At 41.2% G+C, this 18,295-nt stretch overlaps 1 protein-coding gene across 2 annotated transcripts in view; it reads right to left on the bottom strand.

Annotated features, from left to right (window-relative positions):
* The window catches only part of LOC128613381 (CSC1-like protein 2), a 61,234-nt gene that overhangs the window by 15,728 nt on the left and 27,211 nt on the right, over nt 1–18,295 (bottom strand). For both annotated transcript variants that reach the window (XM_053634089.1, XM_053634088.1), the window contains exons 4-12: nt 16,487–16,525; nt 11,514–11,604; nt 8,844–8,881; nt 6,631–6,773; nt 4,159–4,210; nt 3,886–3,994; nt 2,631–2,701; nt 2,149–2,229; nt 217–340 (exon numbers count right to left, since the gene is read on the bottom strand). In XM_053634089.1, the coding sequence (XP_053490064.1) occupies nt 217–340; nt 2,149–2,229; nt 2,631–2,701; nt 3,886–3,994; nt 4,159–4,210; nt 6,631–6,773; nt 8,844–8,881; nt 11,514–11,604; nt 16,487–16,525 (748 nt within the window). The remainder of the gene's footprint in view (nt 1–216; nt 341–2,148; nt 2,230–2,630; nt 2,702–3,885; nt 3,995–4,158; nt 4,211–6,630; nt 6,774–8,843; nt 8,882–11,513; nt 11,605–16,486; nt 16,526–18,295) is intronic.

Below are 18,295 nucleotides of genomic sequence, written 5' to 3'. Positions count from 1 at the left end.
GCGTGTATGCGGTGTGTTACAACGCGATCAGTGTTTATGTAGTGCGTAAGAGGATTAATAAGTATGCAGTGTGTTACAATAAACCAATCTTTTTTCCCTCCCTTTCTTTGACTTGTGTAGATTCTCGGTGAACATGTCAGGATGTAAAAATGTGAGTGTGAGAGAGAGAGAGGGAGAGAGAGAGAGAGAGAGAGAGAGAGAGCGCGCGGTCTTCACCTCTTCACAGCCTGTAATGGCACAACAGCACAAGTGGCCGCAGGGTTTGGGGTTGATCATGGTGGGCATGTGTTCCTTTGCCTGCAAATCTGTGAAGAACTTCTTACTACGCTCAGTCTTCTTCCTGCACACACACACACACACACACACACACAATACATAAAGGCCACCAGAGAGCTCTGTTGCTGTTCTCATGGATTAGTCAGTCAGAATTAGTGCATCAGTAGGCCCAGCTCATTTAGAACACACACACACACACACGCACACACACACACACACACAAATCAATAAGCCCTTGGCAAGACATCGCTTCTCCTGGCTTAGCACTTGGGCTGTGTGTTCATCAGTTCCTTCTGTCTCGTAAATCAGATAAATACAAGACACTCTTGCTTTTCTTTTCCCAAAAGAACAATATTATAATCCAGGAGCAAGTCATGGAACGAAATAAATAAATAAATAAATAAATAAATAAATAGAACATAAAAACATTAAAACTAATCCTAGCAAAAGATTATATACATGTAAATATATTTTTTTTTCTTCTGTAAATCAGTCATTCCCAGATTTTAAAAATGTATTTATATCTTGCTGTATCTACTTAACCTTGTGTACTTATTTTTGCATACAGATGTTGCAACTTGTTTTGACTCTCGCTAGCTAGGACTCTAGCTTTGTATCTGGATATAGAAACTACACAGAATAAATAAATAAATAAATAAATAAATAAAAAAAACCAACCCACACACACACACACACACACACACACACACACACACACACACAAGATACATAACCAAAATCTCATTTTAAATGAGTTCAACAAATATGGATTTCATTTTATGCCACACGTTTCAAATAAATTGAATAAAATCCACAAGAAAAATATTAAATGATCAAAATTCATTTTAGATGTAATTAATCTGTGGATTCTTCTGACGCAGTATCCCCCCCCCTTCTCTGCTTCTGACTTGTACTACACTTTTAAGGGGGTCTTCTTCTGAGACAGACAGTCATCTTAAATATCTATTCATCAGCTGATACCGGAGTGGGAGGTACTCTAAAAGTTAACCACGCCCACCCCAATTAATAGCGGAGCTACTGAAGCTACTGAATTGTTTGGAGATGCATTCACAGGCATTTCTTTATCGTACAAGTGTCTTCATTCCATCCGGTCGAGCAGCAGCTTAAACAGCTGCTCTCGCGTGTGTGTACATGGTGCCATGAAGCGCACTTAAATAAAATTTTTAAAAAAATTTTTAAAAAATCACATACAATTTCCTAAACCATCATCTCCTCATTCTCAAAACGTCCCAAAAATCTGACAATTTCATATGAAGATAATTGCAATGTATTGTAGGAATACTCAGTATGAGAAATTTAACCGTAGAGTATTTTTTTTAATTCTCTCATTTATCATCTAATTTACAGTGATTTCATTTTTATGATCTTAATATTATAATACGTTACTTATTTTCATACGCAATGGTCTCAAACATTCACAATATTTTTTTCACAATAAGCATGTTGAAAGTATATTATATTTAGTTTTATGCAGAGTTGTCAGATTTGTGAGACCTTTTCATAATGAAGAGGTAACGGAATCGGAATCAGGGAGAAATTGGAAACAAAACAAAACAAAACAAAAAGAATAAAGAAGAAAAAGCCGGTGAAGAAGAAGCCAGCTTCATCCTCGTCACCTTATCTTTTTTTAAACTGCTACTCAACTCTATAGAATGAAGACACTTTATGATAAAGAAATATGTGTGAATGCATCCACAAGCAATTCAGTAGCTACCCATCATCCTGCCACAAAAAAACCCAAAAAGAAGTAAGGGGGTCAATCATGTGACCCAAGATGGGATCAGATGAGGAACCCCTGTCTGAGACGCTACCATTGATTGCTGACTCTGTAGAATTAAAAGCAGTGTGTACCTCTCGGCGTTGAGAGCCATGAGTTTGGCCACGTTGTAGCAGATGCGCGCTTCCAGCACGACGCAGTTCTCGTAGGCTTGCCTGCAAAACCGAGACGTCACAGAATCAGACGAGCGTGTGCGATCGCAGCGCTCCGAACACGCGCGTTCGACTCAAACGCCAGCTCGACTAATCGGCCCGAACGACTCGGGAAACTAACCGCGTTTGACAGAAGCGCTAAACCTTAAACGCTAGACCGCACCTTGGGGTCATTTAAAATAAATAAATAAATAAATAAATAAATAAATAAATAAATAATAGGTGCGATTATTCCTGCCAGCTTTGCACGCCGGTCGCACGATTTCAAACGCGGATGTAGTTTTCCCGATCGCAGGCACGTCACGTCCGAGCGGTTAGAAGAGCTGCGAGAGAGCCGAATCGACACCATGATGCATCGGTTCATTCTATAGACGTGATGAGAGACAGAGAGAGTGAAATCCTACTCAAAGTGCTGTTTGATCTGGACCTCCTCTGCGTATTTCGAGATGCCGTTTATAAATAACGTGCGTTTCACCTGTAACCAGAGAGAGAGAGAGAGAGAGAGAGATAAGAGTCAGCAGTTTCAGCATCTTTGCTTCTCTACAGAGCATCTTTCTACTGCGAGACGCTGACGGCAGAATGTAGGTCAGTGCTATAGACAGACTTCATCCATATTTCAAGAGACATTCTCTATACGCAGCAGTCTCGGGTGAAGATTTCATTAAGGACAGATTCTTGAGAGAATGCACTCGGTTGTAAGCCACAGCAGGTTTTCATACAGCCCGAACATCCGAGTCAACTGCTCCAATATACACACTACTGCCGTAATACATCTACATAATATTATATTTATATACAGTTGAGGTCATAAGTTTACATAAGCCTTGTCGAATCTGTTATTCATTTTAAATAATAATAGTAATAATAATAATAAGGATCATAGAAACTGCATTGTGTTTACTTAGTGCTGCCCTGACGTTTACTTAAAGTCCACAAGACACAATAATAACTGAATTTACACAAATGAACCAGTTCAAAAGTTTACACACGCTCGATTCTTAATCCCGTGTGTCGTTACCTGGATGATCAACGACTGCTTTTATGTTTTGTGATGGTTGTTCATGAGTCCCTTTTGTTTGTCCTGAGCAGATAACCTGCCCACTGTTCTTCAGAAAAATCCTCCGGGTCCTACACATTCTTTACTTCTCCGGCGTCTCCTGCATATTCGAGCCCTATATAGTTTTGAGATCCATCTTTTCACACCGAGGACGACTGAGGGACTCGTACACAACTATTACAAAAGGTGCAAACGATCACTGACGCTCAAGAAAGCAATACGGTACATTTAAAGCCGGGGGAAAGGGGGGGGGGTGTAAACTTTTGAACAGGATGACTGGAGTAAATTATCTTGTTTGAAGATCGTATCCCCTCCCCCTCCACCTTCCACCTCACTGCCCTTTAGAACGACATAAAATATTTACATGTTTCTCAGAAGACAATCATCCTGCTCAAAAGTTTACACCCCCCGGCTCTTAATGCATCCATTGCTTTTGTTTTCTTCCTTTTTTTTTTTTTTTTTTGGAGACCTACTGTTTAAACAAACCGAGATTGATCTGGAAGTCATCTACCACAGCTCCTGTCCTACACTGAGCATTAACAGTAGGTGGTTTCATAGAGAAGCTGTATTCCTGTTGTTAATAAAATGAATGAAAAACGTACCAGGTCGTCCTCCTTGTAGTGCATCTTCGAGGTGTGGCGTCTCATGCTGTAGACGGTCAGGAGGAGGTACAGGAACGCAAAAGATGTGTGCAACCACAGCAAGTTGTTCCTGCGGGACGACAAGAGCCGAAACACATCAGGCTTCATGTCAAGAAATCAATCTCGTTCCACATGTAAAGTCATATCTAAACATACTCTATCCCAGTATTCTAAAATGATTTGTCACTCGTATTTAAAAAAAAAAAAAAAAAAAAAAAAAGTGCACGCTCTCACCCCGAATTCAGGTTCGCGATTGTGGTGCGGCCGAAGCTGTATGCATTGTTTTCTGATGAAACACGACAGAAAGGAGAAAAGTCGTGTTTAGATCACAGAGGTACAGCACAAACAATCTGGATTCAGATGTACAACAATAAAAATAATTTAAAAAAAAAAACAATAAAAGAACGTTAAATTAGTAATAAACGAGCTGCAGAGGAAACAAAAAAAAAAAAAACCCCCACCACCAACACCAACACGGTGGGATCATGACTGAGCATGAGAGACAAGAGATAACAGGAGATGAGATAGAAATAGAGACAGTTCTGTAGAGGGAAAGACGGGACATGGCATGAGGGACCAAAAGCTGTCAAATAAAGATCGAGAAAGGAAATAGCAAGAACGAAAGAAAAAAATATTAAGATACAGAGACAGAAAATGAGTCTGTAGAGATATATAAATATATAATAATGTAGACACACACATACATATATATATATTATATATATATATATACACACAATGTATGTATATATCACACACATACACAATATATATATATATATTATATATTATATATATATATATATATATATATATATATATAGAGCAACCTCAAAAGGTGTGAAGTACATTCTTAGGTCATTTGCATAATTCGAATAGGGAGCTCAGGAAAATCAGCTCGAGTACCGTGCACATGTAAACGCTAACGTAGCTTTTGAACTGAATACCGAACGCGGCCTGACGAGCGCAGCATGGAATAGACACGCAGCAATATTAGAGGATAAACACATTTGTTCTAGTGTAGTATGTGGTGTATAAATATACACCACGCATGTGTACAAGACTCCCACTGGTAACCCTTTCAGCTACAAAACACGCAGGACTCCGGCATGAAGCCGAAAAACGATCAGGTTTTCACCGGGTCGGAAGAATAACTGGAAACAGAAGCCTGAAGATCTAGAAGCAGTGCACATGCAAAGCATAGTGTTCTTTGATACATCGTTTTATTAATGAGGTTTTCGCCATTAACATCGAGCGTCTGCTTTATGAATATTAATGACGAGCGAGTGGTTTCTGCAAAAAACAAGCTGTGAGATGGAGAAGGATTAAAAAACAAAACAAAACAAAAAAAAAAAAAACACCCCAGTAAATATATACAGGCCTGATTTTCAGAGGGGGAAAAAAAAATGATCAAAAAGATGTTTGATGTTTCAAACACTTATGAATAATACAGAACCGACTAAAATAGTTTCTTCTAAAATAGTCTCTTCGGCTCTCTTCACTCCATTTCCATCCCACCTCTGTGAAATCTCGCTCTCTCTCTCGACATACCTTCAACCGTCTCCCAATTATCCCACTCACCGACAAGTACAATCCCATTACTGCAGAGGTTAAGCCCTAGCACATGATAATCTACAGCTAGCTGCACTACAGGACAGGGCACAGAGAACAGAGAATTAAACGAGGACGTCAACAGGGTGAGCACGAGTTCTAACGCCAGCTCATTAGCGGTTAGCGGCTTGCAGCTGAGGCACACATTCGCTCCACCGCCTAAACTCATTCAGTCCGGAGACGGTCGCGGGTTATTAGACCGAAATGAAAGAGGGGTCCTAGTAAGCAAATTCGACCGCCTCGGAAACACCCGGAATTCTCTAGAAGATTCGGGAAAACGATAGAAGCTCGTACGGTTCTGTAAAGGGTTACAGCAAGCAGCAACAGGACAAATGAACAGCCTATGAAAAGAAAAAAAAAAAAAGCATTATGAAATAAAAGTGGCATACAAAACGTAACCATAGCAACGGTACCACAGAGTAGAGGTCTGCACTGGGATTGGCTCTCGTGAGACGCAAAAAAAACAAAACAAAAAAAGTCACATGAGAAGGAAATTAGACATGAAGCTTGTTTATTATGCTTATTCATTTATCTTTAGTCAAAAATATGTTATTATTTTCAGGTTCAAGTATTATTTCCTTTAAAATTTTGAAGGAAACATAACGAACAAGTAAAAACAACCACAGGATTAGTGGGCGGGATTAGTCAGATTTCCTTCAGAAAGCTCGTCCTAGCTAGCGCAGGCTAACTCACCAGTTGTTCATTTTTCAACATTTAGTCTAAATATGGCAAAGAAGAGTCTGAGCTTTGGCTTGGGAAATGAAGAGGAGCGCCGTGTGATTAGACGGCGTTTAGATCGACATCACCGTACGCAGCCCGAGTTAACCCGGGAGAAATCGGATACCAGTAAACGCCTGAAAACGGTTCTCTCTCGCGACAGTCAAACATCTCCGATTACACACATCGTTACGCTCGGATTCACCCACCGAGTACGTCCACGTTGGATTTGATCGCTTTCGGATCTTTTGGGAAGTGCTCCACTATGCCCCACCTAGTGTGAAAGCAGGGTAATCAATATAGAAGATCTGCTTGTGTTCACGTCTGAAATGTCGTGCCTTTAGGGAGCCGGTGTCCTCTCAGCGGCGCTCTACTCACCCAGCAGGTCTCCGGAGAAGTTAACAGGCAGGACGATGCCCACAGACAGCACGCCCACCACCACCAGCAGCCCGATGATGTGCCGCTGGAAGGAGAGGTAGTGCACGGCATCCTCGCCACACTTCTCACGGATCTCCTCGTCCCTACACACACACACACACACACACACACAGTTCAATTCCTCTCTGGTAATAACCAGCACACTCTGACTGCGGCATAACTCGATTAGCTTATCAAATTACGTCACGCTGAACCTAATTCTGCTAATCAACTTATTGCAGTAAGTTGAAGCACGGTGAAGCGCAAAACTTTGCACGTCCTTAGAACTAAATGATTTGCTCATCCTGCCTTTATAACTCCACGTTCATACTATCGAGCGAAACGTCACGTGGTTTGTCTCTTTCTCATGGACATTTCCGTCATACACAACACGCGACATGATGCACGGGGTTGCGAACTAACGGCCAGCAAAACATCACCGTTACAAAAGAAAATGGAAATAAATACATACATTTATTTAAGAGATAGCAAATTTGATGAGACTTTATTTAAATGTCTAGAAAAAGATTTTTGGATTTTTATTTTTTGCATCAATTGTTTTTTATTTTAAATAAATAAATAAATAAATAAACAAACCAAAATATTCAACACTGAAACGGGGTAAATTTTTTTATTATTGTTTTTAAATCTGTAAAAAACATTTTACAACGTAAGCGATTACGTACAAACTTTAAAAACATTCAAATCAGCGGCTTCCGGTCAGTTTGTAATGATTATTATTATAATTTTTTAAAGAAGATATCTCAGAAAGAATATCTTCAAATAAATTACTGTCATGATCATGATCAAGTGAAATCACATTTCCTCGGATTAGCCTGTGGATCCTCACGCTTGAAACTGGATAACTAATGTATTTCCCTTTTCTAATCCTTTCCTTTGGGGAATACAAACTTTTGAACTTCTTTCTCAGCACGTCTTACAATGGCTTGAAGGAGAAGAAGGAAAAGACGGAGAAGGAGGAAAAGAAGGAGGAGGAGGAAAAGAAGAATTAGAAGAAGAGAAAGGAGGTGAAGGAAGAAGAAGAAGAAGAAGAAGAAGAAGAAGAGGAGAAGAAGAAGAAGAAGAAGAAGAAGAAGAAGAAGGAGGAGTAAAAGAAGAAGAAGAAGAAGAAGAAGAAGAAGAAGAAGAGGAGAAGAAGAAGAAGGAGGAGGAGGAAAAGAAGAAGAAGAAGAAGAAGAAGAAGAAGAAGAAGAAGAAGAAGAGGAGAAGAAGAAGAAGAAGAAGAAGAAGAAGAAGAAGGAGGAGTAAAAGAAGAAGAAGAAGAAGAAGAAGAAGAAGAAGAAGAGGAGAAGAAGAAGAAGGAGGAGGAGGAAAAGAAGAAGAAGAAGAAGAAGAAGAAGAAGAAGAAGAAGAAGAAGAGGAGAAGAAGAAGAAGGAGGAGGAGGAAAAGAAGAAGAAGAAGAAGAAGAAGAAGGAAAAGAAGAATTAGAAGAAGACAAAAGGAGGGGAGGGAAAAGAAGGAGGGGAAGGAAAATAAGGAGGTGGTGAAGGAAAATAAGAAGGAGAAGAAGGAGGAGAAGAAGAAGGAAAAGAAGAAGAAAAAGAAGAAGGAGGAGGAGAAGGAAAAGAAGAATTAGAAAAGAGAAAGGAGAAGGAAAAAGAAGAAGAAGAGGAGGAGGAGGAGAAGAAGAAGAAGAAGAAGAAGAAGAAGAGGAGAAGAAGAAGAAGGAGGAGGAGGAGGAGGAAAAGAAGAAGAAGAAGAAGAAGAAGGAAATAAGAATTAGAAGAAGACAAAGGAGGGGAAGGAAAAGAAGGAGGAGAAGGAAAATAAGAAGAAGAAGGAAAAAGAGGAAGAAGAAGGAAAAAGAGGGCGACGAAGGAAAAGACAGAAGGAGGAGGAGAAGAAGGAGGAAAAGACAGAAGAACATTATTAAAATGTTGATGGCCGAAGCGATTAACGATTTTCATCTGGTAAATTGTATTTTTTTTAATAATTACAGTAATAATGGTTTTCTGAACAAAATCTTTCCACTAAAAACTGCAGAATGTCAATTAAACCCAAACGCATTACCAACGCGCTGTGCATTAAAACTCTGAATAATAACAGACAGGCCGCAAAATGAAGAGACGAGCAGCCACGCTGCTGGCTCGGTCACTAACAGCATGCTCGACATCATTAAAACAAACAAACACAAAAAAAAGGGGCCACTTACTTTATTCGAAAGATGGCCGTCAACCAAGAGCAGAAGCCCTGCGGGAAGAGCGGATACAAACGTGAACTACGACCGTGAGGGGAAAGAAACGTGCATGTGTGCAAACAAACTGAGCATTAACAATTCACACAGAAGACAAGAAACATTGCATGATCGTTAGCACCAAAACAATCAAAGCCTCAGAAAGCACCGAGCTGCTATTATTCATTCGCCAACGAGGGCGAGAACGAGGCATACGGTAATTAACCAGTGAGGAGTCGTGGTCGTGGCCCGCACTGACCGCGTAAAGATCGGCTGCAGGAACAGGATTAGTGGAAGAGAGCCAGTCACGCTGGAGAGAAACGTCACTGTGCTCTCCGCAGAACCTCCACATCCACAATCTGTGCCACAATTACTCAGCACTTTCAGCTGCCGGGTAAGGAACTGAAAGTGCTTCTTCATTCTTATTTTTCCCCGTTGAGGAATTCTCTTCTGCTTTCAGCCACGACGCGTTTTTCTTTTTGCTCATCAGCAAATGTGGAAAGTGCAGGATCATCAGCAACATGGTTTATGCACAGAGCTGAAGGAGAAGGAAGGACGTCGGGTCCTAGATAAATGCTAGGTCATATAAACTTTATATAAAGTGTGTTCTGAGCGTGATCACTCGTCTGTGAAGGAATTAATAGATAGCGGAGAGAGAGGGGGGGGGGGAGAGGGGGGGGGGAAGGGAGAGAGGGGGGGAGAGAGACTGACAGAGAGGGAGAGAGAGGGAGGGGGAGGGGGGAACGAGAGTGAGGGGGAGCAAGATGGATAGGGGGGGGGATGGTGGGAGTGAGGGGGAGAGAGTGAGGGGGAGCAAGATGGAGAGGGGGGGAGAGAGGGTGGGAGTGCGGGGGAGAGAGTGAGGGGGAGAGAGTGAGGGGGAGCAAGATGGAGAGGGGGGAGAGAAGGTGGGTGTGAGGGGGAGAGAGTGAGGGGGAGCAAGATGAAGAGGGGGGGAGAGAGGGTGGGAGTGCGGGGGAGAGAGTGAGGGGGAGAGAGTGAGGGGGAGCAAGATGGAGAGGGGGGAGAGAAGGTGGGCGTGAGGGGGAGAGAGTGAGGGGGAGAGAGTGAGGGGGAGCAAGATGGAGGGGAGGGGGGGGTGAGTGAGGGAGAGAGAGAGAGAGAGATGGAACAGCGTCAGCGTCCAGGACGAGAAATGCAACAAACGCAAAAAGAAAGAAAGAAAGAAAGAAAGAATTTATTTTAAGAATAAATAAATAAAAAAAATCACAAGACAATTTTCTGTTTGCAATTTTAAGAAGAATAGGAACACCTGTACTCTTGAACAGTCCTGCACTCCTCCAAAAAAATCAACCAATCACGTCGCAGCAGCGCAATGCATAAAATGACGCAAATACAGGCCTGGAGTTTCAGATACACTCGAAACATGTGAGAATGAACAGAATCTGCGCAGAAGCGAACGCAAAATCAAGCAAACTCCGCAATATTCTGAGGAGCTCGCAATTTAAAAAAAAAAAAAAAAAATCCCCACAGATTTTCCTGCAGGTCCGGGCCGAGACGCGTCATGTGACTTCATCGCAACGCGCGTTCAGTCAAAGTCCTCTTCCATTGACGTGCGTCGAACACGAGTACAGCTATGTCTCATAGCTGTCTCATTTACCAAACAAACAAACAAACAAACAAACAAACAAACATCGCTGCGAACGACCGCGCAAAACTATTTTCATGCAATCGCGATTTTGCCAATTCAAGTAGCGTAAAAAAATAAATAAATAAAAATAAAAAAGCATAAACGAAATCCTGTACGGACTTTACACGGATTGGTGTGAAAGACATCCGGTGAAAAGCAGTTGTGCTCCTTCTTGACGACAGACGTCAGGAGAGAACGGCCAGAAAGACTACAGTATCTCAAATAAGCACTCTTTACAAAATCACAGTAAGGGGTGGGGGGAAACAAACAAACAAACAAACAAACAAAAGAGCATCTCAACACGATGAACCTTGAGGCTTATGAGTTACAACAGCAGAAGACCACATCGGGTTACGCTCCTGTCCGCCAAGACCAGGAATCTGAGGCTACGGCGGACGCTGATACTGGACAGCTGAAGACTTGAACGCCACTTTGTCTTTTTATCGATCTTCAACTGTCCAGTTTTTTCCCCCCCTTAAGACTGAAAAGACGCCACCAGAGTACCTGGAGGAAACCCCCGAAGCACGTGGAGAACATGCGACCTCCACGCACACAGGGCGGAGACGGGATTCGAACCCCTAACCCGGGAGGTGTGAGGCGACCGTGCTCCCGATATCGAGAATTTATTTTACATAACGTTCGTACGGCTTCTAAAATAACCCGTCAGGTCTCGCTGCACGGCCATCTTGGAGAGATTTAACCTTCCAAGTTCAAACTCGCTGGCGTTAATTCAAATGGGTCTATTGTGATTTTCTCAAGAGAACCAGGAATCGTTTCTTATTAGGCTTTTACTTCGCTTTTTATCGAACATCACGCGCGCAGAGTCTGAAGCCAAGCCTCCTCTTTCCAACCATGCATTATTTAACAGTATTGAGAAGAGACCTAAAGCCAAATCCCACGGTCTTGCCTCGCCCTCGCAAACCAGCAGTAGAGACAGACAGTTAGTGGGCGGGGCAACAGGAAGAACAGGTGGGGAACATGAGTGACGGGCGCCTTACGTTGTCTCGCTGTTCGAAATCCACGGAACTGGAGACGGAAGTGAGGCGCTCGTAACGATCCGGAGTTTCTGAATGCAACGCCGAAGCCACGCTGAGGAGAGAGAGAGAGAGAGAGAGAGAGAGAGAGAGAGAGAGAGAGAGGAGTAAAGGAAAGGAGATGGTCAAAGCAGATACACGTTTTTTTTTGCTTTAAAGAAAATACACAGGTCAGTCTGGTCATTAAGTCATTCTGGAGCTCTGACATGGGACTGAGGAGGCTGGATTGAATCTCCACCTCACGCAAATGTCGGTCAAACTTCTATACGTGAGGAAAGAATTAAGAAAGGATTCGAATTATTGACGCTCTCGAGGAATAGAAGCACGTATGCCGGGTTTTCCCTCAGACCCGGAGTGTGTAACGACTTGCGGCAGCCTGAGAAATCTCGAACAGTTTCTACTATATATTAGTCCGGAGAACGTTCAAGTTCGGGATTTCGTCAAAGCCTGAGGTTCACTGGGTGAGGAAAGCACACTTAGCTAGCATGGGTTTGGACATCGTTTTTTTTTTTTTTACCACGGCGTCCGTTTATCTGGCTCCTTACACAACCTGTTCTGTCATCAAAAATCTCACTCCAGTGAAACATTTAGTGCGTCAACGTTAAAGCGTTATATTAGGTGTTCATTTGGTTATAGGCAGGAAAGAAAAACTATTTTGCATAGTGTCTCTTCATGGATTAATTCAGCTGCAGCAACTTCTAGGTTTTCCCAGACCACCATAAAAACAGGAATTTTTAACTTTTAAAATTTTTTTAATTTATTTTGTTATCCCCGCCCCCGACCCTCCAAGTCATCCATGTTGCAATCACAATAAACAAGTCGCTTCATAGGAGATGTGTTGAAAGTATTTCTAAGCGACTCAAACTGATACACGTCTACATTTTAAGCAACATTGACTTAAAGCAAGCCTGTGTGATCTGTTAAGGGATCCCCCCCCCTCCACATTATTATTATTATTATTTTTTTTTTTAAATGAAGCATCAAACTATCCTCCATATGGATATCATACCAGACTCCCCAGTCACCATTTCATGCAGTTTACAGCAAGTTTAGTACACACACACACACACACACACACACACACACAGGTCAGCTTGTATTATAAACTTCATCCCTGTTTGTGGAGGCCCGGCTGACGGCCTCATTAGGCTCTCTGAAGTACAAATGTATTCGTTTAACAATTCAAAAAGCCCGCTCCCTGACCTTAAAAACAAACAAACAAACAAAACAAACAAACACAACCCTTTATTCAAATTTCAAGGTGGTCAATATATTTATTTTATTACCAGGAAATGCAGAATTTCGTTTTTTTTTGCTTTGTTTTTTACATTGTCGCAGCCAAAAATACTCGATTTTGTGGCAGCAGTTGTATCGTACACCGGTCGGTGGGTCAGCGATGGAATCCTCGTTTGGGTTTATATTCCTCCTAGCCTTATTGTAGCCACGCCCACAAGGGTGTCACCCAGGCCTGGATTTGGAAGTTTCTTTCTAAGCATACTGATTTGTTGGAGGGTTTTGTAAATTTATATATATTATATTATATATAATTTATATATTTTTTTAAAGCTAGCTAGTGAACAAATGTGGATGAACTCCACTGACCATCAGAGATTCTGGCAGGTTAGATTTAGATATGTAAAAATAAATAAATAAATAAATAAATAAATAAATTTAATAAAAAAAAAAAAAAAATAAAAAAAAAACACACCTCCCTACGCAAGTTTATACTCGTTGTACAGTCTTTTACAGTTTAGACACCTTAAGAGTTGTTTGCTTGTCCTTCGGGCGTAAGGTGAACCCTTAAAAGAGTTTATATAGAACCTTAACAAGAACATGTTCTTCTATGAGACAGCATTCCAAGTATAACCTTTTTTTGGGAAGCCAATTAATTAATTAATATCTCTTAATTATACAAAGAACCCTTGAAGAAAGCTTTTAATGCCAAGAGTGTATTGTATTCACAGGATCAGCGTATGGTACAAACTCTAAATTATTGGTCGTTATTGTCTTAACGCCTAGAGCCGCACATTTAAAAATGGTACATTTTTAGAACAGATTTCGCTTTTTAAGGGTTCACTGGATAATACAGGCATTCTACTAATAAGGTTAACCCTTTCTGATAGGAAAACATGTTGTACACAGATCCTGTTCCTCCAGAGCAGGGGTGTCCAATCTTATCCAATCTTAAAGGGCCGGTGTGGGTGCAGGTTTTCATTCCAACCAAGTAAAACCTGATTCCACCGGTTTAATCAGTTGATCTTGGCTTTCAACAGACTCGGGTATGGCTTCTGCTTGGTTGGAATGAAAACCTACACACACACACACACACACACACACACACACACACACACACACACACACACCGTACCTTTCCGGATAAGATTGGACACCCCTGCTCCAGAGGAACAACCCAAGAACCCTTTCAGAGAGTGTAGTTAATTATCTTAGGAAGCGATAGTGTTGATTTAAAACCCGACGTCCGCTGCCGAAGGAGGATGAGTCAGTCACCCGGAATTTTTGTCCAGGCCAGCAGAATGCTTAAATGAGCCACGAGGATGGCACACTTCATGAAGAATGTCTCCTAAAGCCCTAATTTGATTTGGCTGATCCTAGAGAGGACAATAGATGGTCTTATACAGTGTCCTTCACTAATATTGGCACTCTTGGTAAATATTTGCAAAGAAGGCTGTGAAAAGTTGGTCTTTTATTTATTTAGAAAAAAAAATAATAAATTCACAAAGGTACTGTGCACTCATGGATATCAAACAATTGCAAACAGGTTTATCCAAAAAAAAAAAAAAAAAAAAAAGTTAAATATAGATGTGCAACAATTATTGGCACCCCTATGAATTCATATGAAGAAATTATATTTGAAGGTGATTGATATTTAAAAAGTTTTAGTACACCTGGGTGACTAGGAACAGGAAATTGTTCAACCATGACTTCCTGTTTCACAGGGGTATAAATGTGAGGTAACACATAGGCCAAATTCCCTTAGTCATTCATAACAATGGGTAAGACCAAGGAATGTAGCTGTGACGTGCGGCAAAAGGTTGTTGAGCTTCACAATATGGGAAGTGTCTATAAGAAAATAGCACAAGCATTGAAAATGCCCATTTCCACCATCAGGGCAATAATTAAGAAGTTCCAGTCGACTGGAAATGTTATGAATCGACCTGGAATTGGACGTGTGCCTATATCATCTCAACGCACTGTGAAGAGGACGGTTCGAGTGGATAAAAAAAAAAGTCTCCAAGGATCACAGCTGGAGAAATGCAGAAGTTAGGGGCATCTTGGGGTCAGAAATTCTCCAAAGCTACAATCCGAAATCACCTACATCACCACAAGTTGTTTGGAAGGGTTTCAAGAAAAAAGCCTCTACTCTCATCCAAAAACAAACTCGAGCGTCTTCAGTTTGCCAGACACTACTGGAACTTCAAATGGGATCGGGTTCTATGATGAAACCAAAATAGAGCTTTTTGGTAATAAACACCAGAGGTGGTTTTGGTACACAGAGAGGTAGCCACATGGAAAAGTACCTCATGCCCACGGTTAAATATGGAGGTGGATCTTTAATGTTTTGGGGCTGTTTTTCTGCCAGAGGACCTGGACATTTTGTTAGGATACATGGCATCATGGACTATCAAATATCAACATATGAAATGAAAACCTGACTGCCTCTGACAGAAAGCTTCAAATGGGCCGTGGTTGGATCTTCCAGCAGGACAATGATCCAAAACATACATCAAAATCAACACAAAAATGGTTTACTGACCACGAAATCAAGGTCCTGCCATGGCCATCCCAGTCCCCTGACCTGAACCCCATAGAACTGAAGAGGAGAGTCCACCAGCGTGGACCTCGAAATTTGTCGGATCTGGAGAGATTCTGTATGGAGGAACGGTCTCAGATCCCTCGCCATGTATTCTCCAACCTCATCAGGCGTTATAGGAGAAGACTCAGAGCTGTTATCTTGGCAAAAGCAGGTAGCACAAAGTATTGACTAAAAGGGTGCCAATAACTGTTGCACAACTATATTTAACAAAGATTTATTTTTTGATAAACCCGTGTTGTGTTTGCAAATTGTTTGATATCCATGAGATCAGAGTATGTTTGTGAATTTTTATTTTTTTTTTTTTAAACAAAAAGATCAAAAGGTTAAAACAATAAAGACAAATTTTTCACAGCCTTCTTTGCTCATATTTACCGGGGGTGCCAATATTAGTGGAAGGCAATGTACAGGTCTCTGTTGGGGTGGGCGAGGTTTCGTCTTCCAGAGGTCAGATCTACCAATTTTAGTCTACTCACCTACCAATTTCACTAAGCATTCACAGGGAGAGAGGAACCACAAACGGAGAACAATGAACGTAGTGGGACAGGAAATAAATCTGTTGGGAATACAAGTAACACGACGGGGGTGCCAAAACTTTAGGTAACGGTTTTACCTTCGAACGGGTTCATAGTCACACTTTTCCTTTCTCGTACTGCAGTCATTTAGGTCAGACAGGTAGGACGAGAGATGCATGTTAGGACACACACGCACGCACACACACAGACGTAAAGTTGCTCTTGTACTTTTTTTTTTTTGGTCCCCACAAGGTCAAAACAACTGTATATTCCTATCTTTATGGGGACAACTGGTTCCCCCTCCCCCAACCCAAGAGATTTTTTTTATATATAAAAACCAGACACACACACACAGTCTTAAATAACGAAGCATCAGTAGCATGTTAGGAAAGGTCATAAGGTCAAAAACTCTCAGAAAGTGCAGCAGACATCAATGCAACCCTCCCAAACACACAACACACCCTACAGGAGGAAGAAAAGCGTTGTTAGTGCACCAGTTAGCAGATGAGGAGCAGCCCAGGAAAAACACATTTATTTATTTATATATAAAAAAAAGAACCCTCATGAGTGTGAACATGAAAATGACATACTATTCCCGCTCTTCTGTTCCGTTGAATCTGTTCTTCTGTCTTGGGAAGAGAAAATAAATAAATAAATACATAAAGAGGTAATTAGGAAAAAGAAGAAAAAAAAAACCCCAAAAAACTAAACATTCACACACACACAGTTTCTATTTAATTCTCTGAGAACGAGCTGCATCTGAGGAGGAAGCATCGCGTTAACACATTTCCAAGCACAAGGTAGATGTTTCTACAGTATGGTATACGGTACTGTATATATTCTTATCCAATTCAGACTACAGACCAGAGCCGGAGCCAATTATTTCGGTGTTGATCTAGATATTTGAGGTCATTATTCTCTTACAAAAAAAAAAAAAAGTTCAGTCTTAACCTCCTGCTGTTTTTCCTTCGGCGTGCAAATGCAGAGCCAGGTCTCGGATTTACCTCTGAAGAGGTTTTGTGTGGAAGGTTTCTATTTAAAACCTCAGAGAAACAAACACTGTTTGCATTTGGAGTTTTGTTGATGTTCTTCAGCAAAAATACCATTACGGACGTGTCCGAGTGGAAAACTTGAAATCAAAAATCAAATCCATTTGGACATATTCTTACGGGGTGCCGATAGTTCTGGAGTCGAACGCATACACGACTACAGTCTAGGATGATTCAGGTTTGACTGTTTCATTATAGCAACCAGAGATCATGAGAACGCAATTAAAAAAGTTCCATACTATAGTCCACAGCACAGCACGGTTCTGAGATCACAAAAGGTCCATGCTAAAATTTCACACAGAATGACCTTCACGTCACGGTTTAGCGAACCTTAGGGCGTGTTAAACAGTTCAGTTCGTAGTAGCTGAGGAGAGATTACAGTGTGTGTTCGACATGGACTGCAACAGACACACACCAAAGGAAAAGGGCTCTGGTAAAGGAGGGAGAACGAAAACTTTTAAAGTGATGCATTCGTGCGAGTTATACACCATGGTATTATAGCTTAAAGTGCTGTTCTGAAATGTAGTATTAATTACCATACTCATTTTTAGCTTTAACCGCCAAAAATATTTGGGGTCACTGAAATTCAGGAAAATACTCCACCCCCCCCAATATTTCACGTTGTGAGTCTATTACAGACACGACTAAAACCATGAGTAGGATATTGCTGACGTAAGTCTGAACGCAAACCTACTGGCGACTTGACTTCAAAACTTATTTCAAAGCTAAGCTAAGCTAAGCTACGCTACCCGCGACTTGACTTCAAAACTTATTTCAAAGCTAAGCTAAGCTACGCTACCGGCGACTTTACTTCAAAACTTATTTCAAAGCTAAGCTAAGCTACGCTACCGGCGACTTTACTTCAAAACTTATTTCAAAGCTAAGCTAAGCTAAGCTACTCTACCGGCGACTTTACTTCAAAACTTATTTCAAAGCTAAGCTAAGCTACCGGCGACTTGACTTCAAAACTTATTTCAAAGCTAAGCTAAGCTACGCTACCGGCGACTTTACTTCAAAACTTCTCAAAGCTAAGCTAAGCTAAGCTACGCTACCGGCGACTTTACTTCAAAACTTATTTCAAAGATAAGCTAAGCTAAGCTACGCTACCGGCGACTTTACTTCAAAACTTATTTCAAAGCTAAGCTAAACTATGCTACCGGCGACTTTACTTCAAAACTTATTTCAAAGCTAAGCTAAGCTACCGGCGACTTGACTTCAAAACTTATTTCAAAGCTAAGCTAAGCTAAGCTACCGGCGACTTGACTTCAAAACTTATTTCAAAGCTAAGCTAAGCTAAGCTACCGGCGACTTGACTTCAAAACTTATGATTCAACTCTCTCCGCAAAGCTT

The sequence above is a fragment of the Ictalurus furcatus genome, chromosome 10, assembly GCF_023375685.1.
Source record: "Ictalurus furcatus strain D&B chromosome 10, Billie_1.0, whole genome shotgun sequence".
In the NCBI taxonomy this organism is placed as follows: Eukaryota; Metazoa; Chordata; class Actinopteri; order Siluriformes; family Ictaluridae; genus Ictalurus; species Ictalurus furcatus.
Note: the sequence above shows the minus strand (reverse complement) of the source record. Positions and strands in the feature narration are given on the sequence as shown.